Source organism: Cebus imitator, unplaced genomic scaffold (assembly GCF_001604975.1).
Source record: "Cebus imitator isolate Cc_AM_T3 unplaced genomic scaffold, Cebus_imitator-1.0 Scaffold260, whole genome shotgun sequence".
NCBI classification, from domain to species: domain Eukaryota; kingdom Metazoa; phylum Chordata; class Mammalia; order Primates; family Cebidae; genus Cebus; species Cebus imitator.
This window is the reverse complement of record NW_016107575.1, coordinates 287,393-314,170: the sequence shown is the minus strand read 5'-3', so window position 1 is coordinate 314,170 and position 26,778 is coordinate 287,393. Positions and strand designations below refer to the sequence as shown.

At 44.1% G+C, this 26,778-nt stretch overlaps 1 protein-coding gene across 1 annotated transcript in view; it reads left to right on the top strand.

Annotated features, from left to right (window-relative positions):
* The window catches only part of ZC3HAV1 (zinc finger CCCH-type containing, antiviral 1), a 75,477-nt gene that overhangs the window by 19,086 nt on the left and 29,613 nt on the right, over window positions 1–26,778 (top strand). The window contains exons 2-7 of the mRNA XM_017499723.2: window positions 4,500–4,635; window positions 10,743–10,995; window positions 15,825–16,595; window positions 17,735–17,836; window positions 20,654–20,777; window positions 23,620–23,794. Of these exons, the coding sequence (XP_017355212.1) occupies window positions 4,500–4,635; window positions 10,743–10,995; window positions 15,825–16,595; window positions 17,735–17,836; window positions 20,654–20,777; window positions 23,620–23,794 (1,561 nt within the window). The remainder of the gene's footprint in view (window positions 1–4,499; window positions 4,636–10,742; window positions 10,996–15,824; window positions 16,596–17,734; window positions 17,837–20,653; window positions 20,778–23,619; window positions 23,795–26,778) is intronic.

The window sequence follows — 26,778 nt, the reverse complement described above, 5'->3', positions numbered from 1 at the left end:
CAACCTCCGCCTCCTGGGTTCAGGCAATTCTCCTGCCTCAGCCTCCTGAGTCACTGGGATTACAGGCACGCGCCACCATGACCAGCTGATTTTTTTTTATATTTTTAGTAGAGACGGGGTTTCACCATGTTGACCAAGATGGTCTCGATCTCTTGACCTCGTGATCCACCCGCCTCGGCCTCCCACAGTGCTGGGATTACAGGCTTGAGCCACCACGCCCGGCCACAATTGTTCTTTTTTAATGTTTTAATTTTTTAATAAATAAATAAATTTATTTATTTCTTAGAGACTGAGTTTTGTTTTGTCACCCAGGCTGGAGTTCCAGTGGCACAGTCATAAGCTCACTGCAGCCTCAAACTTCCAGTCTCACGGGACCCTCCCACCTCAGTCTCCCAAGTCGCGAGGACTACGGGTATGCACCATCATGCCATGCTAATTTTTAAAAATTTTTGTAGAGGCATGGTTCTTACTATTTTGGTCTGGCTGGTCTCCAACTCCTGACCTTAAGTGATCTTCCTGCCTTGGCCTCTCAAAGTGCTGGGATTACACACATGAGCCATGGTGCACAGCCCCAGTGGTTCTAAACTTGATAAAATGTTAATTAAAAAAATAGTCTAGGATAACAAAAAAATAAGAAAGGAATCATATTTAATAGGTGCAATTGAGAAAAGTTGATATAAAAATACTTATGTCCTCTGATATCATTTATTATAATAATCTCCAGATGTTTTAAAGAATTAATATTGAAAATACCTCTTTTAAAAGTTAAACTAATTAGTATATATAAAATAGTTAGCCAACTATGGTGGGTAAATTAATTTTGCAACTATGAAAGCAGTAGGCTAGGGCCAGGCGCTGTGGCTCATGCCTGTAATCTCAACACTTTGGGAGGCTGAGGTGAGTGGATCACTTGAGGTCAGGAGTTTGAGATCAGCCTGGCCAACATGGTGAAACCTCCTCTCTACAAAAATATAACAATTAGCTGGGCATGGTGGTGGGCAGCTGTAATCCCAGCTATTAGGGAGGCTGAGACACAATAATCGCTTGAACCTGGGAGGTGGAGGTTGCGGTGAGAGGAGATGGTGCCACTACACTCCCCTAGGTGACATCCCCTGGGAGATGGAGTGAGACTCAGTCTCGAAAAAATAAATAAATAAAATAAAGCAATAGGGTAAATAATAAATGGCAAATTGGAAACAGTAACAATTCACGATAAAAAGGAAAAAATGCAAAACTATTTGAAATAAAGCTGGTAAAAATTAATATTAAAAATATAAAGAAGAATTACAAATCTATAGGTCAATACTTCTCTGCTAAACAGTTAAAGGATATGAACAAATAGTATAGGAGGAAACACAAGCATGAAGCCAACATTTGGGAATATTTTGGTCTTGCTAATAATGAAAGTGTGAATTAATAAAAGTATAAGTCTTCCAGGCCAGGTGTGGTGGCTCACACCTGTAATCCCAGCACTTTGGGAGTCCAAGGTGGTGGATTACTAGAAGTCGGGAGTTCAAGACCAGGCTGACCAACATGGTGAAACCCCATCTCTACTAAAAATACAAAATTAGCCGGGTATGTTGGCGCATGCCTGTAATTCTAGCTACTTGGGAGACTGAGGCAGGAGAATTGCTTGAACCTGGGAGGCAGAGGTTGCAGTGAGCTGAGATCACGCCATTGGACTGCAGTCTGGGCAACAAGAGCAAAACTCCATCTCAAAAAAAAAAAAAGTCTTTCATACGAAATACTTGTATTTCCTATCTATTGAAGTAGCATAGTGACAAAATTCCATGGTAATGTGAGGGAAATAGACACACTCCTAGATTGCTGTTGTGTTTTCTGGACAACAGTGTATCAAAATGAAACACAAGCTACTAAGAAAATTATAGTCTTCTTTAAGGCAATATGCCCAAAGGAATAACACTCAGGAAAGTAATGTAAAAGAAGAAAGGTTATTTGTATGAAAATAATTGTGGCCACATTATACTGGTGAAAATCTGGGGATTACCGAACTACCTAACAACTGGATAATTGTGATAAAAACTAGAAAATATTAATATGTGGTCATATTAGTAACTACTAAGGCCATAAACCTAAGGACTTTGACACTGTCACACGTAGAATGTTTAAATTAAAAAGTGGAATGAGGGCCGGGCGCGGTGGCTCACACCTGTAATCCCAGCACTTTGGGAGGCCAAGGCGGGTGGATCACGAGGTCAAGAGATCGAGACCATCCTGGTCAACATGGTGAAACCCCGTCTCTACTAAAAATACAAAAAAATCAGCGGGGCATGGTGGCGCATGCCTGTAGTCCCAGCTACTCAGGAGGCTGAGGCAGGAGAATTGCCTGAACCCTGGAGGCAGAGGTTGCGGTGAGCCGAGATCACGCCATTGCACTCCAGCCTGGGCAACAAGAGCGAAACTCCATCTCAAAAAAAAAAAAAGTGGAATGAGGCTTGGCACGCCTGTAGTCCCAGCACTTTGGGAGGCCAAGGTGGGTGGATCACTTGAACCTAGGAGTTTGAGACCAGACTGGGCAACATGGCAAAACCCTGTCTCTACAAAAAAATTTAAAAATTAGCTGGGTGTGGTGGTGCATACTGTAGCCCCAGCTGCTTGGGAGGCTGAGGTGGGAAGATCGTCAAAGCTGCAATGAACCTGATCATACCACTGCTCTCCAACCTGGGGGAGAGACTGCGATCTTGTCTCCACAAAAAGAAACAAAAGTGGAATGAGTTTGTTATGTGGACATTGATAATAGGCAAATTATGTTTGTCTAATAAGAGCAAAAGTGCTCCCAGTGTTCCTCAGCGATCTCAATCAGTGCTTCTCAGACTTTCATGTGATTAAATCAAGTGATCTGTCATGCTTCCATATATGGCTTCCATATTGGAAAGTTTATATTATACGACAATTCCATTATCATAGAAAGTTCTATCGGACATTGTTTAGCTAAATCATTAATGTCTCAAAGTGAGGGGGATTTTACATCTTTGTTTCGGTAGAGTTGTTTGAAACATACAATCAAGAGCTTGTTGCATTCCTTTGTAGTCTCAAGTAAGTATGTGCTTTGGTATACAGACATAAAGAAATACAGCAGTGAGCAATGTTGTGTAATGAAAATGTTAGGAAAATGGAATTCTTTTGTCCTGTTGATTTTACTGCAGTCCTGGATGTGTCTTCATAAGTTGTTGTAAGTTTCTTGATAGGTAACCATTTTTAATAGATTTAGTTTCTTTGCCAGTCTTTTCCTCTTCTGAACTTTCTGAGCGATACACAAATTATAACTTAATGTATACTAGGGGAAATGCTGTTTAAAGAAGTATTGCAATAATTTAGACTCAGATATATGTATATATTTGAAGAAGATAACACCATATTCTCGTCTATTTGTTCCATGAATTAATTTTACTAAAGTGTATTTGGCCAGGCGCAGTGGCTCATACCTGTAATTCCAGCACTTTGGGAGGCTGTGGCGGGTGGATCACCTGAGGTCAAAGAGTTCAAGACCAGCCTGGCCAACATGGTGAAACCCCATCTCTACTAAAAATACAAAAAATTAGCCAGGCGTTGTGGCGTGTGCCTGTAGTCCCAGCTACTCGGGAGGCTGAGTCAGGAGAATTGCTTGAACCCAGGAGGTGGAGGTTGCAGTGAGCCAAGATAGCACCATTGTACTCTAGCCTGGGCAACAAGAGAAACACTTGGTCTCAAAAATAATAATAAAGTTAAAAAAAAGTATTCTTTTTTTTTTTTTTTTTTTTTGAGATGGAGTCTTGCTCTGCCACCAGGCTGGAGTGCAGTGGTGTGATCTTGGCTCACTGCCACCTTTGCCTCCTGGGTTCAAGCAATTCTCCTGACTCAGCCTCCCGAGTAGCTGGGACTACAGGTGCTTGCCACCATGCCCAGCTAATTTTTTATTTTTAGTAGAGATGGGCTTTCACCATGTTGGCCAGGCTGGTTTCCATCTCTTGATCTTGTGATCCGCCCACCTAGGACTCCTGAAGTGGTGGGATTACAGGCGTGAGCCACCGCGCCCAGCCAAAGTGTATTCTTTTTTTTTTTTTTTTTTTGAGACGGAGTTTCGCTCTTGTTACCCAGGCTGGAGTGCAATGGCGCGATCTCGGCTCACCGCAACCTCCGCCTCCTGGGTTCAGGCAATTCTTCTGTCTCAGCCTCCTGAGTAGCTGGGATTACAGGCATGCACCACCATGCCCAGCTAATTTTTTGTATTTTTGGTAGAGACGGGGTTTCACCATGTTGACCAGGATGGTCTCGATCTCTTGACCTTGTGATCCACCCGCCTCGGCCTCCCAAAGTGCTGGGATTACAGGCATGAGCCACTGCGCCTGGCCAAAGTGTATTCTTTAAGCAGAACCGGCCTGTGTCTGTTATCAAAGGATACGGGCATGGGTCTTTGCTAACTGAAAGTTTTATGGCTGATTTCTGTTTCTTTACATCTGTGGAGTAGAAATATTGACGATTGTCGTGTTTTCTTTCAGGAATTTATGCAAATATTCTCATGAGGTCCTCTCAGACGATAACTTCAGAGTTCTGAAAATGCATGAACTTTCTGGACTTAACCAAGAGGAATTAAAAGTGCTCCTCGTCCAAAGTGATCCTTTTTTTATGCCTGAGGTAAGTTGTGATTCTTCAGCTTAAGGAGGGAGAATATTACTGTCAGTATTGTATCACAGATATTTTGGAGACATCTGTGATACAGATACAGCAGAGAAAATTCAAAATTAGCACCAGGACTCTGCAGGTGGCAGTTGAGACCGTTGCTGAGTGACGTAAGAGATCCCAGAAATTTCCTATTTGAGGTTTTGTAAGAATTTGAGTCTGGAATACCTCTTCTACCAGGCTGCAAGGGAACCCTGTGTGAGTAATTATGAGCTGAAGATCTGATAGTAGTCAGACTACTTGATGCTTTAAATCAAGGTGGCTTCTTGGAGGAGATGGGCTTTGGAGTGAGGTTTGGAAGATGGCAGGGAAGATGAGGGTATGGGCTAAGCTGTTGTAACAGAGACCCCCTCAAAATCCAGTGATTCAAATAAAGTGTAATTTTATTTGACTATCACTTGATAATCTAGGTCAGGGGTCAGCAAGGTACAGCCCAGACGCCAAATCTGGCCTGCCACCTGGTTTTTTTTAGATGGAGTCTTTCTCTGTCACCCAGGCTGGAGTGCAGTGGTGCAATCTCAACTCACTGCAACCTCCACCTCCTGGGTTTAAGAGATTGCTTGCCTCAGCCTCCCAAGTAGCAGGGATTACAGGTACCCGTTACCATGCCTGGCTAATTTTTACATTTTAGTACAGATGGGGTTTCACCACATTGGCCAAGCTGGTCTCAAACTCCCAACCTCAAGTGATCTGCCCACCTCAGCCTCCCAAAGTGTTGGGATTACAGGATTACAGGTGTGAGCCACTGTGCCCAGACCATTTTTCTAAACAAAGTTTTACTGGAACACAACCATGCCTATTTGTTTATGACTGCCTTCACCTTGTAAGGATGAGCTGAGTAGTTGCAGTAGAAACAGAATGGCCTGCAAAGCCTGAAATATTTCCTACGTGATCCTTTATGGAAAAGGTTGCCAACTCTTGGTTTTTCCTAGGTATGGATAGGAGGGTAGCCTGAGTTGTCAGGCAGCTAGACTCAATGATGTCATCAAGGGACTCAGGCCAGTAGGTCAGCTCTCCTATCTTCAAAATGTGGCTTCCATCAATGAATCTGTACTCGTCACCATTTTCTAGCCAGTGGGAATGTAGAAAGGAGGTAAATGGAAGGCAAGCAGTTTCTTTTCTTAAAAGATGTGACATGGACATTGTATATGGCACATCTGTTCAGTTGCATTGGCTAGAGATTATTACATGTCGTACTTAGCTGAAAGGGAGTCTGGGAAATGTAGTTTCTGTCTGGGTAACCATGTATCTACCTAAAACTTGGGAGCTTCTAATACTAGAAGAAAGATGGAGACAATGGTAGATAATTAATAGTTTCATCCATTCAGGAATATAGACTTAAGGATCAGAGGATACTGTTTAAAGCCTGGTATTTGGCCTGGTAAAATCCATAAATAGAGAAGTTAGCTTTACAGTTAAAGAGAGGCATAAAACATAATGGAAGACCCAGATGGGTGAGTAGAAAGGATGGGGAAAATGTAAACAAGGTTGAAAATCAGATGCACTTTTTTTTTTTTTCTTGAGACAGGGTCTTGCTCTGTCACCTTGGCTGGAGTGCGGTGGCACAGTCAGGGCTCACTGCAGCCTTGATCTCCTGGTCTCAAGTTATCCTTCTGCCGAAGGCCCCCAAGTATCTGGAACTAAAGGCATGCACCACCATTGCTGGCTATTTTTTTTTTTTTTTTTTTTATTTTTAGTAGGGACAGGGTCTCACTATGTTTCCCAGGGTGGTCTTGAACTCCTGAGCTCAAGTGATCCTCCTGCCTCAGCCTCTCAAAGTGAGCTACAGCACCCAGCTCAGATACACTTTTGTATACAATGAGATAGCTGTTGGGGACTTCTGGAGGCTGAAACACTTTTTGACTCTGAGCTCAGTGTGTTTCCCTAAGAACTTAAAAAACCTATAATATGAGAAGTGATTTTGAGTTGGCCACTGAGCTCAGGAGAGATATGAATGCAAGACACGTTATAAAGACTTGTTGGGTGTTGGGTGGAGGGAATATGTCCCATTCCCTCCCCAGCCCCGTGCATTCTTCTATCTAGATACTTGGATTTGTTTTCCTCTCTCTCTCCGTGTCTCTCTGTCTCATTTCCAGGAGCCCAAGGTTTAAAGGTCTTGTCTTCAGATACCCATGACCTTTGGCCTAGGTGCTAGCCCAGTCCCCATGCCTACTAGCATGGGAAAAATCCTTACACAGCATGGGAAAAATGTCAACCCCATTAAAGCTCCTGCCAGCAATCAGAGACATCCCATCCTTTTCCTTTCATTGAGAGAATGACAAGATGAAGTCTTGCAGTGACACATGAGAGAAGAGCATTTTGTGGCCTATTTTTAGTGTAGTGTTAACCTGGAGGCTTAGAATGGCCGTTTATTCATCATGTCTGATCCCTGCTTCGGTTCTTCAAAAGCAACAGGTACTTTTAACATCGGGCCACACATCTATGTTGAGTCCCTGGAGAATAAGCAGACTCTTTCTGTATTAGTCCCTTTTCATGCTGGTATGAAGACATACCTGACACAGGGTAATTTATCAAGAAAAGAGGTTTAGTTGGCTCACAGTTCTGCATGGCTGGGGAGGCCTCAGGAAACTTACAATCATGATGGATGGCAAAACAGAAACATCTTACATGGCAGCAAGTGAGAGAAGTGAGTGCTAAGCGAAGGGGGAAGCCCTTTATAAACCATCAGCTGTCAGGAGAACTCATTCACTATCAAGAGAATAGTAGCATGAGGTAACTGCTCCCATGATTCAATTACCTCCCACCAGGTCCCTCCCATGACAAGTGGGGATTATGAGAAAAACAATTCAAGATGAGATTTGGGTGGGGACGCAGCCAAACCATATCATTTCCCTTCTCTAGGGAGGAGGTTGGCAGATAGGAACCTATGAGAAGGCGCTGTTGCATGAGGGATACCAGAAGAGGCCATTGACCACAGCGCTGTGAGGGTCCTTCTAGGAAAATGCTCCTATCATACTTTTATCAAACAGTACAGAGAAGAGGTCAGCGTCATCCAAGTTTCCCTTTCCATTGTTAGAATTCAGTACCCACAATTACAGGGTGAGGTGGGGTGGGGAGGTGCTAGCCTGAAGCTTATTTTTAGCTAATAATTTAATTGCCATTTTCCACTTGTCAGAGTTAAGATCCCAGACTTGGGGGCTGCATTATTTCTTGAACTACAGGTCTGAGGAGCTGGTTTCTGGAGTTAGGATGAGTTGGTATTGTTGGCAAAAGTTTTTGTTTGAGAATCCTGGGCAAGAGAAGGCTATAAAGGAGTGTTTTAACTTGGGGGAGTCGGATGGAATTTTTTAGGACTTTAGCAGAAGTCAGCCAGAGTTCAGCTGATTTCAAGAAGAGTTGGTCCAGGATGGCTCTCTAAAGAGGGAGAAATTATCCCTGCAGATTTGCAGCTGTTGTTTGGGCGATTTGGATTTTTTTGTTTTCTTTTTTGTGATGGAGTCTCACTCTGTCTCCCGAGCTAGAGTGCAGAGGCGTAATCTAGGCTCACTGCAACCTCCGCCTCCTGGGTTCAAGCAATTCTCCTGCCTCAGCCTCCCAAGTAGCTGGATTATAGGCATGTGCCACCACACCTGGATAATTTTTTGTATTTTTAGTAGAGACAGGGTTTCACCATGTTGGCTAGGCTGGTCTCGAACTCCTGACCTCAGGTGATCCTCCTGCCTTGGCCTCTCAAAGTGCTGGGATTACAGGCGTGAGCCACCATGCCTGGCCAATTTGGATTTTATCAGAGGGATGAGGAGGAAGAGAGGGGTTGAGTTAAGTGCAAGAGGGAGTGTAGAGAAACAGCTCTGTGGTTTGGGGGGTGTGAGATGGGGACTAAAGCGGAATTTTCCAGTCACTTCATTCGTTGTTTTGCATTCGTTCAACTAATATTTAAGAGCGCCTGCAAGTGTTAGGCACTATGTTAAAATACTGGAGGTAAATGGTGGGAAACCACACTTCCTTCCCTAAAGGACTTTACATATTCACACTTTTTTATTTTGCTGTGACCTGTGAGAACATAAAAAGATCAGGCAAACCTGACTGCCTGGTATACAAACTTGTACAATTGAAATGTGCTTATTAAAGAAAGAAATGCTTTCATTTGTTCTGGCCTAATGAAGGCAGGAGCATTCTTGCTTAATATCAGCGTGGGAGTAGGAATGTTACCAAAACATCATTTGTGAAGTTGCTAATGGTGCTTTTTTGCTATAGCTCAAACTTTAGCATACATCAGAATCACCCAGAAGTTCTGTTAAACACAGACTGCTGGGCTCCACCTCTGATGGTTATGACTCTGGATACAGGCAAGTGCCTGAAGATCTGCATTTCTAACAAGTTTACGGTGCTGCTGATGGTGCTGGTCCGGGGACCACACTTTGAGAATTGCTGGTCTTGAGTCTGGAATCTGGATAATAGACTTGATAACAGTTGCATATATCTATTTGTTTTATTTTCTTTTTTTTGAGATGGGAGTCTTGCTCTGTTGCCAGGCTGGAGTGCAGTGGTGTGATCTTGGCTCACTGCAACCTCCACCTCCCAGGTTAAAGCAATTCCCCTGTCTCAGCCTCCCAAGTAGCTGGGATTATAGGCATGTACCCCTACGCCCGACTAACTTTTTTTATTTTAGCAGAGATGGGGTTTCACCATGTTGGCCAGGATGGTCTCGATCTCCTGACCCCATGATCTGCCTGCCTTGGCCTCCCATAGTGCTGGGGTTACAGGCATGATCCACCGTGTCCAGCACGTATATCTGTTTGAATCAGATTTTAGTGGTTATCCATGTGGCTAAATCATTGCTAGTGGGGTTTGAATCATGGCTTTGTCCTCTAGACAGATCACAGTGAATCATACTGATCTGGTTTACTCAGAATCTAGTGAAACAACTTACAAATGTTTTAATCATTAAAATGTCTGAAATTCAGGTTTCTTACTCATTATATTGATTTCCTCATTTCATGGTCCAACACTTGCATCACACTTTATATTTTGCATAACACATTTATGAATTTTGTTAGTCTACTTAACAACTTGGTTCATGTAGACAGAACAAATCTTTTCCTCCTGTTACAGCAAAGGAAATGGAGGCTGGGAGTAGGAAAGGGATCCCTTGAGGTCACAAAGCTGCTTCTAGGACCTCAGATTTTAAAACCAACATCCTCCAGTTCTGTATCATATGGCCTGGCCCCAGCTGCAGTATTCTTTCTGCCCTCTTTCCAGTAGGAACTATGTCTCTTCAGAGCTAGTCATGTACCTGTGTCTATTTATTTATTTATTTATTTATTTATTTTTTTTTTTGGGGGACGGAGTTTCGCTCTTGTTACCCAGGCTGGAGTGCAATGGCGCGATCTCGGCTCACTGCAACCTCCGCCTCCTGGGTTCAGGCAATTCTCCTGCCTCAGCCTCCTGAGTAGCTGGGATTACAGGCATGCACCACCATGCCCAGCTAATTTTTTGCATTTTTAGTAGAGACGGGGTTTCACTGTGCTGACCAGGATGGTCTCGATCTCTTGACCTCGTGATCCACCCGCCTCGGCCTCCCAAAGTGCTGGGATTACAGGCTTGAGCCACCGCGCCCGGCCTACCTGTGTCTATTTAGATGGAAATATAAAACTTATCTTCTTTAGGCGACCTTTTGATAAATTTCATTCTGCCCAGCAGAGACTAAATTCTGGATTTCCAAACAGTTACAGGTAAGACCCATGTGTCCTTTGCATTGCAAAGTGAGTTGATAACCAAAGATGACCCTTCCTGTGCTGGGTTCCTTCATGATATAGGGCTCACTTTGTGTCCTGTTTGTAGCTAACCAGCTTACATTGATTCTTCTAAGGGTTATTAAATTCATCAGTGTCTTTTAGTTAGTCTGTAAGCCTCTTCTTCCCCAAGTAAATCATCAATTGAATGTGACTCATCAAAGATTGCGGAATATGCATGTGTTTTTCCCCCTTTGGTATATCCCTGCTTGCTTCAGAGGTTTTTAATGCATGTGAGCTTGCCTTCACGAATGTTCGGCAGATATAAGAAGGTGTTTTCACTCTGGGTATTGTTTCTCCCTTCTGTAGATATGCAAAAGCTATAAGGGAGAGGGTCGACAGCAGATTTGTAGCCAGCAGCCACCGTGTGCAAGACTCCACATCTGTGACCACTTCACGCGAGGGAACTGTCGTTTTCCCAACTGTCTCCGGTCCCATAACCTGATGGACAGAAAGGTGCTGGCCATCATGAGGGAGCATGGGCTGAGCCCCGACGTGGTCCAGAACATCCAGGACATCTGCAACAGCAAGCACATGCAGAAAAACACCATGGGGCCCAGAGGTAAAGGCCATTTGTTTTTCAATTGTGCGAATGTTTTTTTTTTTTTTTTGACGAAGTCTCGCTCCGTCACCTAGGCTGGAGTGCAGCGATGCGATCTCAGCTCACTGCAACCTCTGCCTCCCGGGTTCAAGCAATTCTGCCTCAGCCTCCCGAGTACCTGGGATTACAGGTTTGAACCATCACACCCAGCTAATTTTTATATAAATTAGAGATGGGATTTTACCGCGTTTGTCAGGCTGGCCTTGAACTCCTGAGCTAAGGTGATCCATCTGCCTCAGCCTTTCAAAGTTCTGGGATTACAGGTGTGAGCCACTGCATCCGGCCAATTGTGTGAACTTTCAAATCAGCAGAAATCACAAGGAAAGAAAAACTTTGCCATAATCACACTACCTTACCACATAAAACTCTTCATGTTCCCTTCCAAACTTCATGCATATGCATACATCATTTTACATAATTATTATCATAGTATACATGCAATGTTTGCAATTCAATTTTTATGCTTAGCACTATTGCCCCCTGCCCCCCGCCATGTTTAAAAAGCATATATATCGGCTGGGCGCAGTGGCTTACGCCTGTAATCCCAGAACTTTGGGAGACCGAGGTGGGCAGATCACAAGGTCAGGAGTTCGAGACCAGCCTGGCCAACATGGTGAAACCCCTGTCTCTACTAAAAATACAAAAATTAGCTGGGTGTGGTGGTGGGCACCTGTAATCCCAGCTACTTGGAAGACTGAGGCAGGAGAATCGCTTAAGCCCAGGAGGGGGAGGTTGCAGTGAGCTGAGATCGTGCCACTGCACTCAGCCAGGGTGACACAGCAAGACTCCATCTCAACAACAACAACAACAACAACAACAGCAAAAATATATATCATTTTTCTAAAGGCTAATTAATAAAGCTTTTTTTTAAGGAAAAGAAACAAACATAAAATTGTTTAGATTTACCAGCTGTTAACATTTTGTCCCAATTGCTTTAGCTCTTTCTTTCTCTACATATACACACAGCTACTTACACACATGGAACATTTTGGTGGTTAAAGCATTTGATATATGCAAACATCATGACATTTTACACCTGAATATATCAGCATGTATCTCCTCAAAACAAAGACATTCTCTTACATAATCACAAGACAATTAATACCAAAAATTTATTACTGATGCAAAACTATGTACAGTTTAATTTATGGTCCTCAGTGCCATTAAAAAAAAATTATAAATTTCTAAAAAAACACAATAACTCCCATTCTCTGCTTTCCACAGCCCCTGGCAACTAACATTCTGCTTTCTGTTTGTATGAATTTGACAACCCTAGGAAACTCATATAAGTGGAATTGTATGCTATTTATCCTTTTCTGACTGGCTTATTTCACTTAGCATGATGTCCTCAGGGTTTATCCATGTTATAGCATATGTCAGAATGAATAATATTTCATTGTATGTATATATCATATTTTATTTATCCATTCATCTGTCGATGGACATTTGGGTCACTTCCAGTTTGAATAATGCTTCTATAAACATGGTGTACAGACACCACTTTGAGAGACTGTTTTCATTTTTTTGGGGTATATAATCAGAAGTAGAATTGCTGAATCATATGGTAATTCTAAGTTTAATTTTTTGAGGAACGATCATACTGTTTTTTCTAGAAGCTGTGCCATTTTTCATTTCTGCCAGCAGTGCCCACAGATTCAAATTTCTCATATCCTCTTTATCATTTTGTGTTTTCTGATTTTCCTAAGGTGTATGAGGTGCTGCTATTACTTTTTGAGATAGTGTCACTCTGTCATCCAGACTCGAGTTGAGTGGTGCGATTTTGGCTCACTGCAATGGCTGCCTCCCAGGTTCAAGTGATTCTCCTGCCTGAGTCTCCCAAGTAGCTGGGATTACAGAGTGCATACCACCATGCCTGGCTAATTTTCGTATTTTTAGTAGAGACAGGGTTTCACCATGTTGGCCAGGCTGGTCTTGAACACCTGACCTCAAGTCCATCCACCTCAGCCTCCCAAAATGCTGAGATTACAGGTGTGAGCCACTGCGCCTGGCCAAGTGCTGCTATTTCTAAAGCATTTTCATATTATATAATAGCATTTATTTTTAATGTCGTTATGAAAGTGGATGTAGAGAAGGTGAATTTTATGAAGCAGGTAGAATACAGTGTTCTAAGATTCTGTGCAAAGTATTGAACAATTATACCTCCTTATATTTGGGAAGTGGTTTATCATTAACAAGGGACTTTCACCCCAGATAAATATCTTGTCATCATTCCTTAAGGTGGAACCACAAAGAAAGGCAGATATATCATTTATTAGCCTTACCTAAGGGGATAAAGAAACTGAGGCTCAGAAATTTTAAGCAACTTTTATTGCAAGCAGCCTCAGATCATAAGAATGAAGGATAATGTAAGGAAGAAATAAAAGGTCACATTTTCAAGGCCTCACACCACTAGAAAGTAGCAGAGCGCATGTTCTGATCCCGTGTCTAATGCTTTTTCTCCCAACTGGTCTCTGAACAGGGGAGTGTCTTGACAGGTGGGTTTTGGTGTAGTTTCTTGATGTAAACTTATTGTGAGTGAGGAAGATCTGCATATATTTTCACTTCTAGTTCCTCTCCTGAGTTAAGCCCTTTCTTGATAGGAGGAGGCTATTTGCTTTTATTACATTACTGCTGCCCCCTGGGTTTGGAAGAGAAAAAATGTCTCTTCTTATCCCTTCCCTACACACAAAAACACAACTCACACTGGTGTACCCGAGCAAGTCAAGGATTGTGCCACACTCTGAGATTGAATTATGAGTCCTTTATTAAGCCGGCGACCAAGAGGTGGCTAACGCCCAAAATTCTCTCGGCCCCTAAGAAAAAGTTGGGTGGTTTTTTATATCCTAGTTTTAAAAGGGAGGGGGAACTTAGCTGAAGCAAATTTTTTACAAAAGCAGAGTAAGCAAAAAAGTTAAAAGATAAACTAGTACATGAGAAATAAAACAGTGCCAGGTGTGAGGGGTAAGCTTGTCATGAAAGACATAGAACTTACAGATAATGGGGGCTCTGGGCGCTCGACAGCACCTGCATTCCCAGGCTCTGCTGCTACCCCTTAACTCCGCCTCTTATCAACAAATGCATTCCTGGAGGTGCCCAGTGTCAGCCTGCCCCAGCTGCATACTACAGTTACATACTTAATGGTGGGAAAATAACTAAAATGAAGAAGCTAAGATGGAGTCTGTCTGGCTCAAGGAGCTAACATAAAGCCTGAACAGCTTTTAGCCTGAGAGAGTTAGTTTTAGCTGGCAAAAAGCAGGTTACCACACCAGCGCGCACGCACACACACACACACACCCCCCCAAATAAACGTCACATGCATGCACGCCACACACACACACGAGCACACATGTATACTTCACATTCACACACCACATGTGCACATGTGCTTCAAACACGGACATACACATCTTCTACAAGTACCCCCAGCACACACACCCACACACACACACACACACACACACACCCCAAATGAACATCACATGCATGCACGCCACACACACACACACACGAGCACACATGTATACTTCACATTCACACACATGTGCACATGTGCCTCAAACACAGACATATACATCTTCCACATGTACCTCAGCACACACACACACACACACCCCCCCCAGATGAACATCACATGCATGCACGCCATACACACAGCCCACACACCCTCACTCCTTCCTTCCTCCCTGCTTCCAGGAGGATGTGACTCATCAGGTTTCTAGAGAAAGGCCGGTTCCCTCCAGGCTATACTGCTTTGTTGATGTTGACTTCTTATATGCTTTGGGCCTTGTAGGATGGGATGAAGAAAACTGGGAAAATTTCTAACTGAAACAAAGTTAGGCTTTTAGACTGTGGTTCCGTTTTCCGTTGGTTTGTTTGAAGCATTGTGAATCTTGTCAACCGTCAGGTACACCCATATCACAATACGGGCAAAATCGAATGCTTTCTGGAAAATCTCTGATTCACCCCAGCCTATCTCTCCATTCACCATAGTGGTGAATGTTGACTCAGGACCAGGAGATAGTGGACGGCCCCACCTAAAAGCTTTGGGGTTTGGGAGCTACTTTGAGTCGCAGAAGAGAGCCAGGGTCTCACTATCATCCTAGGCCATGGAATGGTGTGCTCTGCCGTGCAGGCAGAATGTCAAGATATTTTTCTTTTTTTCTTTGAGACGGAGTCTCGCTTTATCACCAGGTGGGAGTGCAGTGGTACGATCCTGGCTCACTGTAACTTCTGTTTTCCGGTTTCAAGCAATTCTCCTGCCTCAGCCTCTCTAGTAGCTGGGACTACAGGCATGCGCCACCACACCTGGCTAATTTTTTGTATTTTTAGTAGAGACGGGGTTTCACCATGTTGACCAGGATGGTCTCGATCTCTTGACCTCGTGATCTGCCTGCCTCAGTCTCCTAAAGTGCTGGCATTACCGGTGTGAGGCACCGTGCCCAGCCAAGATTCATCAGCTGACACAGTTGGTGAGCATCTGTAATCCCAGCTGCTTAGGAGGCTGAGGTGGGAAGATCACTGGAGCCCAGGAGTTCGAGGTTGCAGTGAACTGTGGTCAGGCGACTGCATTCCAGCCTGGGCAACAGACTGATACTCCATCTTTTAAAAAAAAATCCTGTCGTTGTCAAACCACCCATCTTCAAGATTTTTACGCATCAGATTAGGTCAAGTAATTTGATCACACTTTAATTGCAAAGCTGGAAAAGCAAAGAGAGGGAAGGGTGGTAGGAACACAGTCACATTAACTCCAATGTTCATTATTTTGTTTCATTTTGGCTTTTTTCTCCTAGCTCCTACACATCGTGGAAACATGGCATATAGGGCTAGAAGCAAAAGTAGAGATCGGTTCCTTCAGGGCAGCCAAGAATTTCTTGCGTCCGCTTCAGCATCTGCTCAGAGGACCTGCACGCCTAGTCCCGATCAGATCGGCCACAGGGCTTCCCTGGGGGATGTGCCCGTAGACGATCTCACCTACAAGTTCGGGTATCTGGGGAGTCAGGTTCACACTCGGCTTCCCTCTGGCTCGTCCAAGGATACCGATCTTGGAGGAACAAGTCAGGCTGGGGCGAGCCGGGGGTTTTCAGAGAACGGCAGTCTACATGGCATCTTGTATGGGAATCCAGGCGACACTTACCATGCTTCTGATTCAACACCAGCCCCCAGCTGGAAGGGCCCCACATCCTGGACGAATGACAAGGGCACCGGGAGAGAGTCTGTGTTTTCTCCCACGCTACCTGCCACCCGCTCTTCTCTGGGCTGTCTGCAAACACCTGAAGCTGTGACCACCAGAAAGGGCGCAGGCTTGCTTTCCTCAGACTACAGGAACATCCATGGCAAAAGTGGAACTCAGGACATGCAGGCTGGCCCTCTTTTTAATAATAACGCCGATGGAGTGGCCACAGATATAACTTCCACAAGATCCTTAAATTGCAAAAGCACAAACAGCGGTCAGAGAGACATATCATCCCCTAGGAATCAGGACGCTGGACCTGCTTCCCGACATCTCCAGGCCACTGGCAGAATCACAGATGGCGCTGACCCAAGAGTGGCACCTGTTAACGGTAAATACAGAGGGAAGACACTTTGGGCTAGTACCTTTGTCCACGATGCACTGAATGGCTCTAGTAAAGTTGCAGATAAAACTACTGATGTAGGAAAAACGGGTGCCACTGGTTTTGGCTTAACAATGGCAGTCATGGGGGAAAAAGATATGTTACATTTGGAAGTCAGAGTCTGAGAAGCCTGGGCCCTGCCATACCTGGGGAAACTGCTGTCCCTGCACAGGTCAGCACTCTGCCTCAGTCACCTGCTGCACTTTCCTCAAGCAACAGAGCTGCAGTCTGGGGGGCCCAGGGGCAGAACTGCACACAGGCTCCTGTTTCCTCTGCCAGTGAGCTCACAAGGAGGATGACAGGCTCTGCTCAGTGTAAGTCACTGAAGGACAAAGGGGCCCCTGTGTCCTGAGTCTGCAGCAGAGTGGCTGTGGCTGGTGGTTTTTTCTTGAATGCTCCCCAGCAGCTCTTTTTTTTTTTTCTTTTTGAGATGGAGCTTCACTCTTGTTGCCCAGGCTGGAGTGCAATGGCGCGATCTTGGCTCACTGCAACCTTCGCCTCCCGGGTTCAAGCGATTCTCCTGCCTCAGCCTCCTGAGTAGCTAGGACTGCAGGCACCTGCCAACATGCCTGGCTAATTTTATATTTTTAGTAGAGATGGGGTTTCTCCATGTTGATCAGGCTGGTCTTGAACCCCCGACCTCAGGTGATCTGCCTACCTCGGCCTCCTAAAGTGCTGGGATTACAGGCATGAGCCACTGCGCCTGGCCACTGACAATTCTTAAAGGGCATAAAGTCAGAGGGTTTTGGTTAAGGGGTGTTCCGGTCAGGAGACTCTCTAGTGAAGACAGGAAAGGACCAACCAGTAGAACCACAGGGAATAAGCTGCCACATTTATTGACAATAGGAATATTTCAACTATGATTTAAGAAACAAACATAGCTCTCACAGGACTCTGTTGTCCACATTTTTGTTTTATGGAGAAGCTGTCTAGACGCTCATGAGCAACACATAAATCATAGGAATTTTCTTGAACGTGGCCCCCGTGTTCAGATATTTCAGATATTCTTTCCCATTGTGAGACCAAGTGCATTGATTTTTGGTTTAAACGTTAAGGTCAGTATACACACATCCTCTTTTGTTTTACAGATTCTTTATCTGATGTCACAAGTACCGCATCTTCTAGGGTGGATGATCATGGCTCAAAGGAAATTTGTCTTGACCATCTATATAAGAGTTGTCCTCTTAATGGTGAGTAACCTAAGGATTTTTCTGGAAGCTTCTACCTGTTGGCCGTTGTAAATAATGCCTCCATGAACATGGGTAGGCAAATGTCTTCTCAAAACCCTTCTTTCAATTCTTTTGGATATATACCCAGAAGTGGAGTTGGGGATCATATAGTGCTTCTATGTTTAATTTTTTTTTTTTTTGGAGGAACTTTTCATAGTGGCTATACTGTATTTCTTTTTCTTTTTTATTTCTTTTTGAGACATTCCAGTCTGTCACCAGGCTGGAATGCAGTGTCATGATCTCTGCTCACTGCACTCTCTGCCTCCCACGTTCAAGCAATTCTTCTGCCTCAGCCTCCCGAGTAGCTGGGACTACAGACACATACCACCACGTCCAGCTAATTTTTCTATTTTTAGTTGAGACAGGGTTTCACCATGTTGGCCAGGATGGTCTCGATCTCTTGATCTTACAATCCGCCCACCTCAGCCTCCCAAAGTGCTGGGATTACAGCCACCATGCCTGGCCACCATTTTTCATTCTCACCAGCAATGTACAAGGGTTTAAATTTCTCCACATGCTCACCAATTTTTGTTCTTTCTGTGTGTGTTTGTCTTTTTTGTTTGTTTTGAGATGGAGTCTAGCTCTGTCATCCAGGCTGGAGTGTAGTGGTGCAGTGTCGGCTCACTGCAATCTCTGCCCACTGGATCCAAGTGATTCTCCTGCCCTAGCCTCCCAAGTAGCTGGGATTACAGGCATATGCCAGCACACCTGACTAATTTTTGTATTTTTAGTAGAGATGGGATTTTGCCATGTTGTCCAGGCTAGTCTTGAACTCCTGACCTCAAGTGATCCACCCACCTTAGCCTCCCAAAGTGCTGGGATTACAGGCAGGAGACACTGTGCCTGGCCACTGTCTTTGGTAGCACCCATTCTAACAAGTGTGAGGTGTGGACTATAATGAGTGATTATATACTTTTGAATCAGCCAAGTCTCAAGTAGGGACACTCAATGGGTGTCCCTGGGGTGTCTGAACCTGTCTTTTTTGTTTGTTTTAAAGTTATCACACATCTTTGAGTATTTCAAAAACAATTTAAACATAACGTACTGTAAATTTAGAAAAACAGAAGTATTTTCTGTCTTCCTGTACTGTAGCTTATAACATCAATCATTCTTTAGCCGGCATTCCTGCAGTGGCTATCTTTTGTACGCCCAGCCCTGTGTCAAATATGCAAGGGGGTTGTAAGCTAAACCATGGTGCGCCTTTTCTTTAGTGAGTTTGTAATTAAGGTGAGGCATCAAAACATCCATAAAATGCCAGGTGCGGTGGCTCACGACTGTCATCCCAGCACTATGGGAGGCTGAGGCAGGTGGATCACTTGAGGCCAGGAGTTCAAGACCAGCCTGGCCTTCATGGTGAAACCCCATCACTACTAAAAATACAAAAATTAGCCGGGCGTGGTGGTGCACATTTGTAATCCCAGCTATTCAGGAGGCTCAGGCAGGAGAATCGCTTGAACAGGAGGTGGATGTTGTAGTGAGCTGAGATCACGCCACTGCACTCCAGCCTAGGCAACAGAGTAAGTGAGACTCTACCAATGAGAAAACTGCATGAAGTAAGTAAAACATAAAAACTTAAGCTCAGGCCGAGCATGGTGGCTCATGCCTATAATCCCAGCACTTTGGGAGGCTGAGGTGGGTGGATCATGAGGTCAGGAGATTGAGACCATCCTGGCCAACATGGTGAAACCCTGTCTCTACTAAAATACAAAAAAAAAAAAGTTAGCCAGATGTGGTGACACACGGCTGTAGTTCTAGCTACTTGGGAGGCTGAGGCAGGAGAATCGCTTGAACCTTTGGAAGCAGAGGTTACAGTGAGCCGAGATTGTGCCACTGCACTCCAGCCTGGCGACAGGGCAAGATTGTCTCAAAACAAAACAAAAAAACTTAAGCCCAAACTGGGTATTGGTACTGGCTAAAGGAATGCAAAAAAAAAAAAAAAGTCAGAGGAATGGAGTGAGATTCATTAGGAGAATCTTCCTGGAAGAGATGAATTGTAGGCCAGGGCTTCAAGGAAATACAGGTGGTTGCCTCTGCTGAAGAGCATTTTGGCTTAATCTACTTGCAGGGGTATAGAAAGAGTAACTAAATTTCTGATTAACTCAAATTTCTATGTGGGTAGAGTGACTTTTGGGGAGTGGGGAATTTTTTTTTTTTTTTTTTTTTGAGACGGAGTCTTGCTCCGTCACCCAGGAGTACAGTGGCATGATCTTGGCTCACTGCAACCTCTGCCTCCTGGGTTCAAGCAATTCTCCTGCCTCAGCCTCCTGAGTAGCTGAGACTGTAGGCGCATGCCACCACACCTAGCTAATTTTTTGTATTTTTAGTAGAGACAGGGTTTTACTATGTTGACCAGGATGGTCTCAATCTCTTGACCTCGTGATCCTCCCGCCTCGGCCTTCCAAAGTGCTGGGATTACAAGGTGTGAGCCATCGTGCCAAGCCCAATTATTTTATTTTTAGTAGAGACAGGATTTCACCATTCTTGGCTAGGCTGGTCTTGAACTCCTGGCCTCAAGTGATCTGCTTGCCTCAGCCTCCCAAAGTGCTGGTACTGCAGGCGTGAGCCACCATACCCGGCCTGAAATTTTGCTTTCTGATGAATCTCCGCAGTAATGAAGGAACCTGGATAAGGAACACACAGCCGTGCCAGCAGGTATAGATAGGACCTGTCTGGCAGGGGGCAGGGCAGGCATGGATGGGGAAAGCTGGCAGTGAACTTGGCTGAATTGGTTAGAATCCCCACTCAACAGTCCCTCAGACCTCCTGTTTGTCTTTGTAGGGAGCTGCACCAAAGTCCACTTCCATCTGCCTTATCGGTGGCAGATGTTTATTTCAAGAACCTGGACGGACTTCCAGTTCATGGAGAAGATTGAGGAGGCCTACTGTGACCCCCAAATCCAACTGTAAGTTGGTGGCTGTACTCTGGCTTTCAAGATCCCAACACTATCAAAGGGAAGCATTCGTACTAGGCTTAGGGGAAAAAGAAAAATACACTTTTCCATCGCAATCCCATTCGAGTGTGAGATACCTCTTGAGATAAAAATGGCAAATGCCTGCCGAGTTAATGAAGGAAATCACAGCGGGGTGAGTTTGAGGTCTACGGATTCTGACTAATAGAGATTCTGGGAATGTTTTCTAACTCAAATGAAATAAACAATGACATGGTTATTTATTTAGTTGATAGTTGTCAATGTGTCCAGCAGAAAAACAATGCAGAGGTCGGCTTGTATTCTCATCAGTTCATCACAGAACTATTAAAAGTACTAAGTGATTTAGGACAAAAGAGCCTTTGGCTTACCTTCTTAATTTAAAAACATGATTTGAGTAATTTTATATAGTTCTAGTGTCGAATTTTGTTGTATACTTTAGCATTTAATACCTTCCTTATGTTTGCCATGTTCTCCAGCCTGGAGGCATCTAAGAGGGTACCTTCCATTTCTGCTTCTGGCTGAGTGTGGTGGCTCATCCGGTAATCCTAGCACTTTGGGAGGCTGAGGCAGGAGGATCACTTGAGCTCAGGAGTTCAAGATCAGCCTGGGCAACCTGATGAAACCCTGTCTCTACCAACAATACAAAAACTAGGCAGGCATGGTAGCACACGCCTGTGGTCCCAGCTACTGGGGAGGCTGTTGTGAGAGGATCACTGGAGCCTAAGAAGTTGAGGCTGCATTGAGCCGTGATTATGCCACCACACTTCAGCCTGGGTGACAGAGTGAGAGCCTGTCTCAAAAATAAATAAGTAAAAACATTTCTCCTTCTGGAAGAGCTGAAGTGGGTGATACCCATATGACCATATTTATCTATGGTGTGCAGGGATATAAGAAATATCCTAGTTTTACAGTGAAATTCTTTAGGGGGAAAAGTTACATTACTTTTCATCATATGAGAATTTAGTGATTTGGGGGTGGAGATTCTGTGTTGCTGCATTTTTACCACTAGAGGGTGACATCACCCACTTTCTTGTTGCTAGATCTGTATTTCCTCCCTCAGGCAAGTTTAGAGCTGGTCTTCTCAACCTCAGCACTACTGACGTTTTGGGCCAGATAGTTATTTGCTGTCAGGGCTGTTTAGCACTATTCCTAGCCTCTATGCACAGGTGCCAGGAAGCACCACCCCTCCACCAGCCCCTATGGCTGTGATAACCCAGAATGTCTTCAGATATTATCAAATTTCCTGTGAGGTCAAAATCATTCCTGATTGAGAACCACTGATCTAAGAGGTCTTTCTAAGAGCAGAAATTCTCAAACTTTTTGGTCAGAGTACTCCTTAACACTTAAAATGTATTGAGGATCCCTGGCCAGGCGCCTTGGCTCACGCTTGTAATCCCAGTACTTTGGGAGGCCAAGGCAGGTGGATCACGAGGTCAGGGGTTCAAGACCAGCCTGGCCAAGATGATGAAACCCCGTCTCTACTAAAAATACAAAAATTAGCTGGGCATGGTGGCGTGCGCCTATAATCTCAGCTCAGGAGACTGAGGCAGGGAATTGCTTGAACCTGGGAGGTGGAGGTTGCAGTGAGTTGAGATCATGCCACTGCACTCTGGCCTGGGTCTCAGTCTCAAAAAAAAAAAAAAAATGTGTTGAGGATCCCAAAGAATTTCTGGTTATGTGGAATATAGCTATCAATATTTACCATATTAAAAATTAAAACTGAGAACAATTATATATTTGATTCACTTAAAAATAAGAGGCTGAGCACAGTGGCTCACAGCTGCAATCCCAGAACTTTGGGCGGTCGAGGCAGGCAGATCACTGCAGGTCGGGAGTTTGAGATCAGCTTGACTAACATGGAGAAACCCCGTCTCTACTAAAAATACAAAATTAGCCAGCTGTGGTGTTGCATGCCTGTAATTCTAGCTATTCAGGAGGCTGAGGCAGGGGAATCACTTGAACACCGGAGGAGGAGGTCGCGGTGAGCCAAGATTGCACTAGCGTGGGCAACAGGAGCAAAACTCTGGCTCAAAAAAAAGAAATAATAAGAATAATAAGCTTGCTGTATATTAACATAATGAACATATTTTATATATTTATGCTATATACATATTCATGTATATTCATTTAATATACATACCCAGGTATATAACTGTATTTGTTTATATTTGTATATGTAATATTTATATGGATAATTATAAAATAACTGTTTTCCAAAACAATTTATTGAGAAGGGTTTTATATTTTTGCAAATTTCTTTAATGTCTGGCATAATAGAAGATAACTAGATTCTCATATCTGCTTCTGTATTCAATCTGCTGTGAAATCATACATTGCATAGCCTCTGGAAAATTTCTTCATGTATTCATGAGGGAATGAAAGTGAAAGAAGGAAATAATGTTTAAAGTTATGATGAAAATAACTTTAACCTTGCCAATTTTCTGCAAGGGTCTCCACATTTTGATAACGATTTAAATAATATAAATAATTTAAGAAATTAATAAAATGTGAGTTTCTAACTTAACTTTCTAACATCGAGCCAATCAGGAGTTTTGTGGGCACGGGTTTATTTCGGGATATTTTCTGAGGCAAGAATATACTTTGTGATGCCCTTAAATATGTGGTGCAGACAAGTCACTTTCCTCTCTGCGTTTCCATTTTTCTTTTATGTGTAGGACCTGGAGCTACAGAAAGACAACCTGAAGATCTATTTTAGCTCTAAAAGTTTAATTCTGCAGTCTCATTAGGGAAGCCGAGATTGTAGAAAACAGAGGTCAGTGAAACATTATGTTAACTTAATACTTTTCTCTCTCAGCTTTTCTGTGGGAAGTTATACAATCAATTTTCGGAAAATGACTTGTGGTTCCCATCCCATCCAACGCCTTTCCACTCCTTCTTCTGTCACGAAGTCAGGCAACCCTGTTTTCACCACCAAATGGATCTGGTATTGGAAGAATGAATCTGGCACATGGATTCAGTATGGAGAAGAGGTGAGCACTGTTCCTCCTTGTGGGGGAGCCCCTTGTTTAAAGTTGCCAACTTAAAAACAACACTATTGGCTGGGTGTGGTGGCTCACGCCTGTAATCCCAGCACTTTGGGAGGCTGAGGTGGGCGGATCACCTGAGGTCAGGAGTTTGAGACTAGCCTGGCCAACGTGGCGAAACTCCATCTTTACTAAAAATACAAAAATTAGCTGGGCATGGTGGCACCTGTCTGTAATCCCAGCTACTCGGGAGGCTGAGGCAGGAGAATCTCTTGAACGTGGGAGGTGGAGGTTGTAGTGAGCTGAGATTGCACCTCTGTACTTCAGCCTGGGAAATAGAGCGAGACTGTTGCCAAAATAAATAAATAAAATAAAAAAGAACACCATTAATAAAATGTTTGAAGGCTACGTGTTTACCCATGAAGTGGTTACAGGAAGTGGTATTTTTTTTACCTTGTACACAGCCATATTCAGTTTTTTTTCAGCAAGCATGCACTCCAATTATAATTATACATTAAAGCATATATTCACTTTTATTATTATTTTTTGAGATGGAGTTTTGCTTTTGTCACCCAGGCTGGAGTGCAATGGTGTGATCTTGGCTCACTGCATCCTCCACCTCCTGGGTTCAAGCAATTCTCCTGCCTCAGTCTCTTGAGTAGCTGGGATTACAGGCATGCACCACCACGCCCATCTAATTTTTGTATTTCTAGTAGATGTGGGGTTTCACCATGTTGGACAGGCTGGTCTTGAACTCCTTACCTCAGGTGATCTCCCCACCTCGGCCTCCCAAAGTGTTGGGATTAGAGGCCTGAGCCACTGTGCCCTGCCATAGATTAATTATTTTTAAGGAACTCCTTGAGACATGTCAGCTGTACATCCGCCATTTCTCACCATCAGAGGAGATGGTGGAACTTTGACATAGCTTTCTATGTATAAACACATAAATGTAGAGAGACTACTGCTTTGAGCTGGAAAAGAGGGTGAGAGTGAGAACTTAAATGACCATACGGATGATGGCATGGTTAATTATACCAGGGGATGTGTTAATTCACTCAAGCAATGAAACCACATCTGGTACAGATAGTCACTAGTATCCAATCAGAGTCTGGATTTAGATGGACTTAAAAGACTGGAACTAGAAGATTCTAGGCTGACTCATAGTGGGAGCATAGAAATAGGGATGCAAGTTTAGATAAGCAGAGCTTCTGTCCCTCTGTCTGTGTCCCTTCCTCCCTTCAACTCACAGGATTAAAGAGTGAGAGAAGCAGACCTTAAAGTAGGTAATGAAATCAGAGTGATGAGAAACAGAAAATGAAAGCAAGAGATTCAAATGAAGCCAAAGATAATGAAGGGGCCAGGGGGGTGGATCACCTGAAGTCAGGAGTTCAAGACCAGCCTGGCCAACATGGTGAAACCCCATTTTTCCTAAAAATACAAAAAATTAGCCAAGCTAGGTGGCGGGCGCCTGTAATCCCAGCTACTTGGGAGGCTGAGGCAGGAGAATCACTTGAACCTGGAGGCAGAGGTTGCAGGGAGCTGAGATCATGGCATTGCCCTCCAGCCTGGGAGACAGAGCAAGATTCTGTCTCAAAAAAATAAAAGGAAAGAAAGAAAAGAGAGGATAATGCAGGGACAAAGAAATGGCAGCATAAGGTTCTACATATTTAGGTTAGTGCAAAATTACTTTCTGTCCTGTGGTAATTACTTTTAATGGCAAAAACAGTGATTACTTTTGCACTGAACTAATAGTTACACATCAGTGGGCTATCTGTTTGGCTCTGAGCTGCCTAACTGCCAAAGCAAACAAAATGCTTGGGAAAGGCACGGCTTTTTTATGTTAATGAGGCCTGGGAAAAACAGCTCCTAGAGTGGGCCACATAGCAGGGACCCTGTGTGCTGTGGTGAGGTCCTCAGCCATCGACAGCCCTACCGTGAATTCAGCAGCATGGTGGTTTCCAAACTCTCTTAGCAGCAGATACGCTTTATCACACCATCTTTCCAAGACCCTAAACAAGCCAACTAGAGTAGAGCAGGGCTGCCTGGTGGAATAGGATCCCGACTCAGAGCCTTCTCCTGGTCCCCTCCTTGTTGCTGTCCTCTCTCCTGTGGTGGCCCATGTAGCATCTCTGCGGAACAGAGTTCTGCAGAAACTCCCATGTGTGAAAACGCCTATGATGTTAAGCTTGGCAAAGATTCTTCTTACGCTCAAGCCAAGGATGAGATCAATTAAGCGATTCTGTTGGCACCCATGGAATAAAATTATAAACCCAAATTAATTAGCCTTGGTTTAAATAAAAATAAGCTATAGGTCTCGATGGTTTTTATGTCAAATATTTGGAAATTTTCAGTAAGATATAAAGAAGGAGGGTTGGCAAACATTTGAATTCTAGTGACATCAAGGTTCTAGGAGGCTGGGTGTGGTGGCTTACGCCTGTAATCCTGGAACTTTGGGAGGCCAAGGCGGGTGGATCACCTGACCTGAGGTCAGGAGTTCAAGACTAGCCTGGCCAATATGGTGAAACCTTGTCTCTATTAAAAATACAGCAAGGCCGGGCGCAGTGGCTCACATCTGTAATTCTAGCACTTTGGCAGGCCGAGACGGACAGATCATAAGGTCAGGATGTCGAGACTATCCTGGCCGTAGTGAAACCCCATCTCTACTAAAAAATACAAAAAATTATCCGGGTGTGGTGGTGCACACCTGTAGTCCCAGCTACTCAGGAGGCTGAGGCAGGGGAATCACTTGAATCCGGGAGACGGAGGTTGCAGTGAGCTGAGATCATGCCACTGCACTCCAGCCTGGCGAAAGAGTAAGACTCCATCTCAAAAAAAAATACAACAACAAAAGATTAGCCAGGCGTGGTGGTGCGCACCTGTAATCCCAGCCACTTGAGACGCTGAGGCAGAAGAACTGCTTGAAACCAGGAGGTGGGGGTTGTAGTGAGCCAAGATTGTGTCACTGCACTCCAGCCTGGGCTACAGAGCAA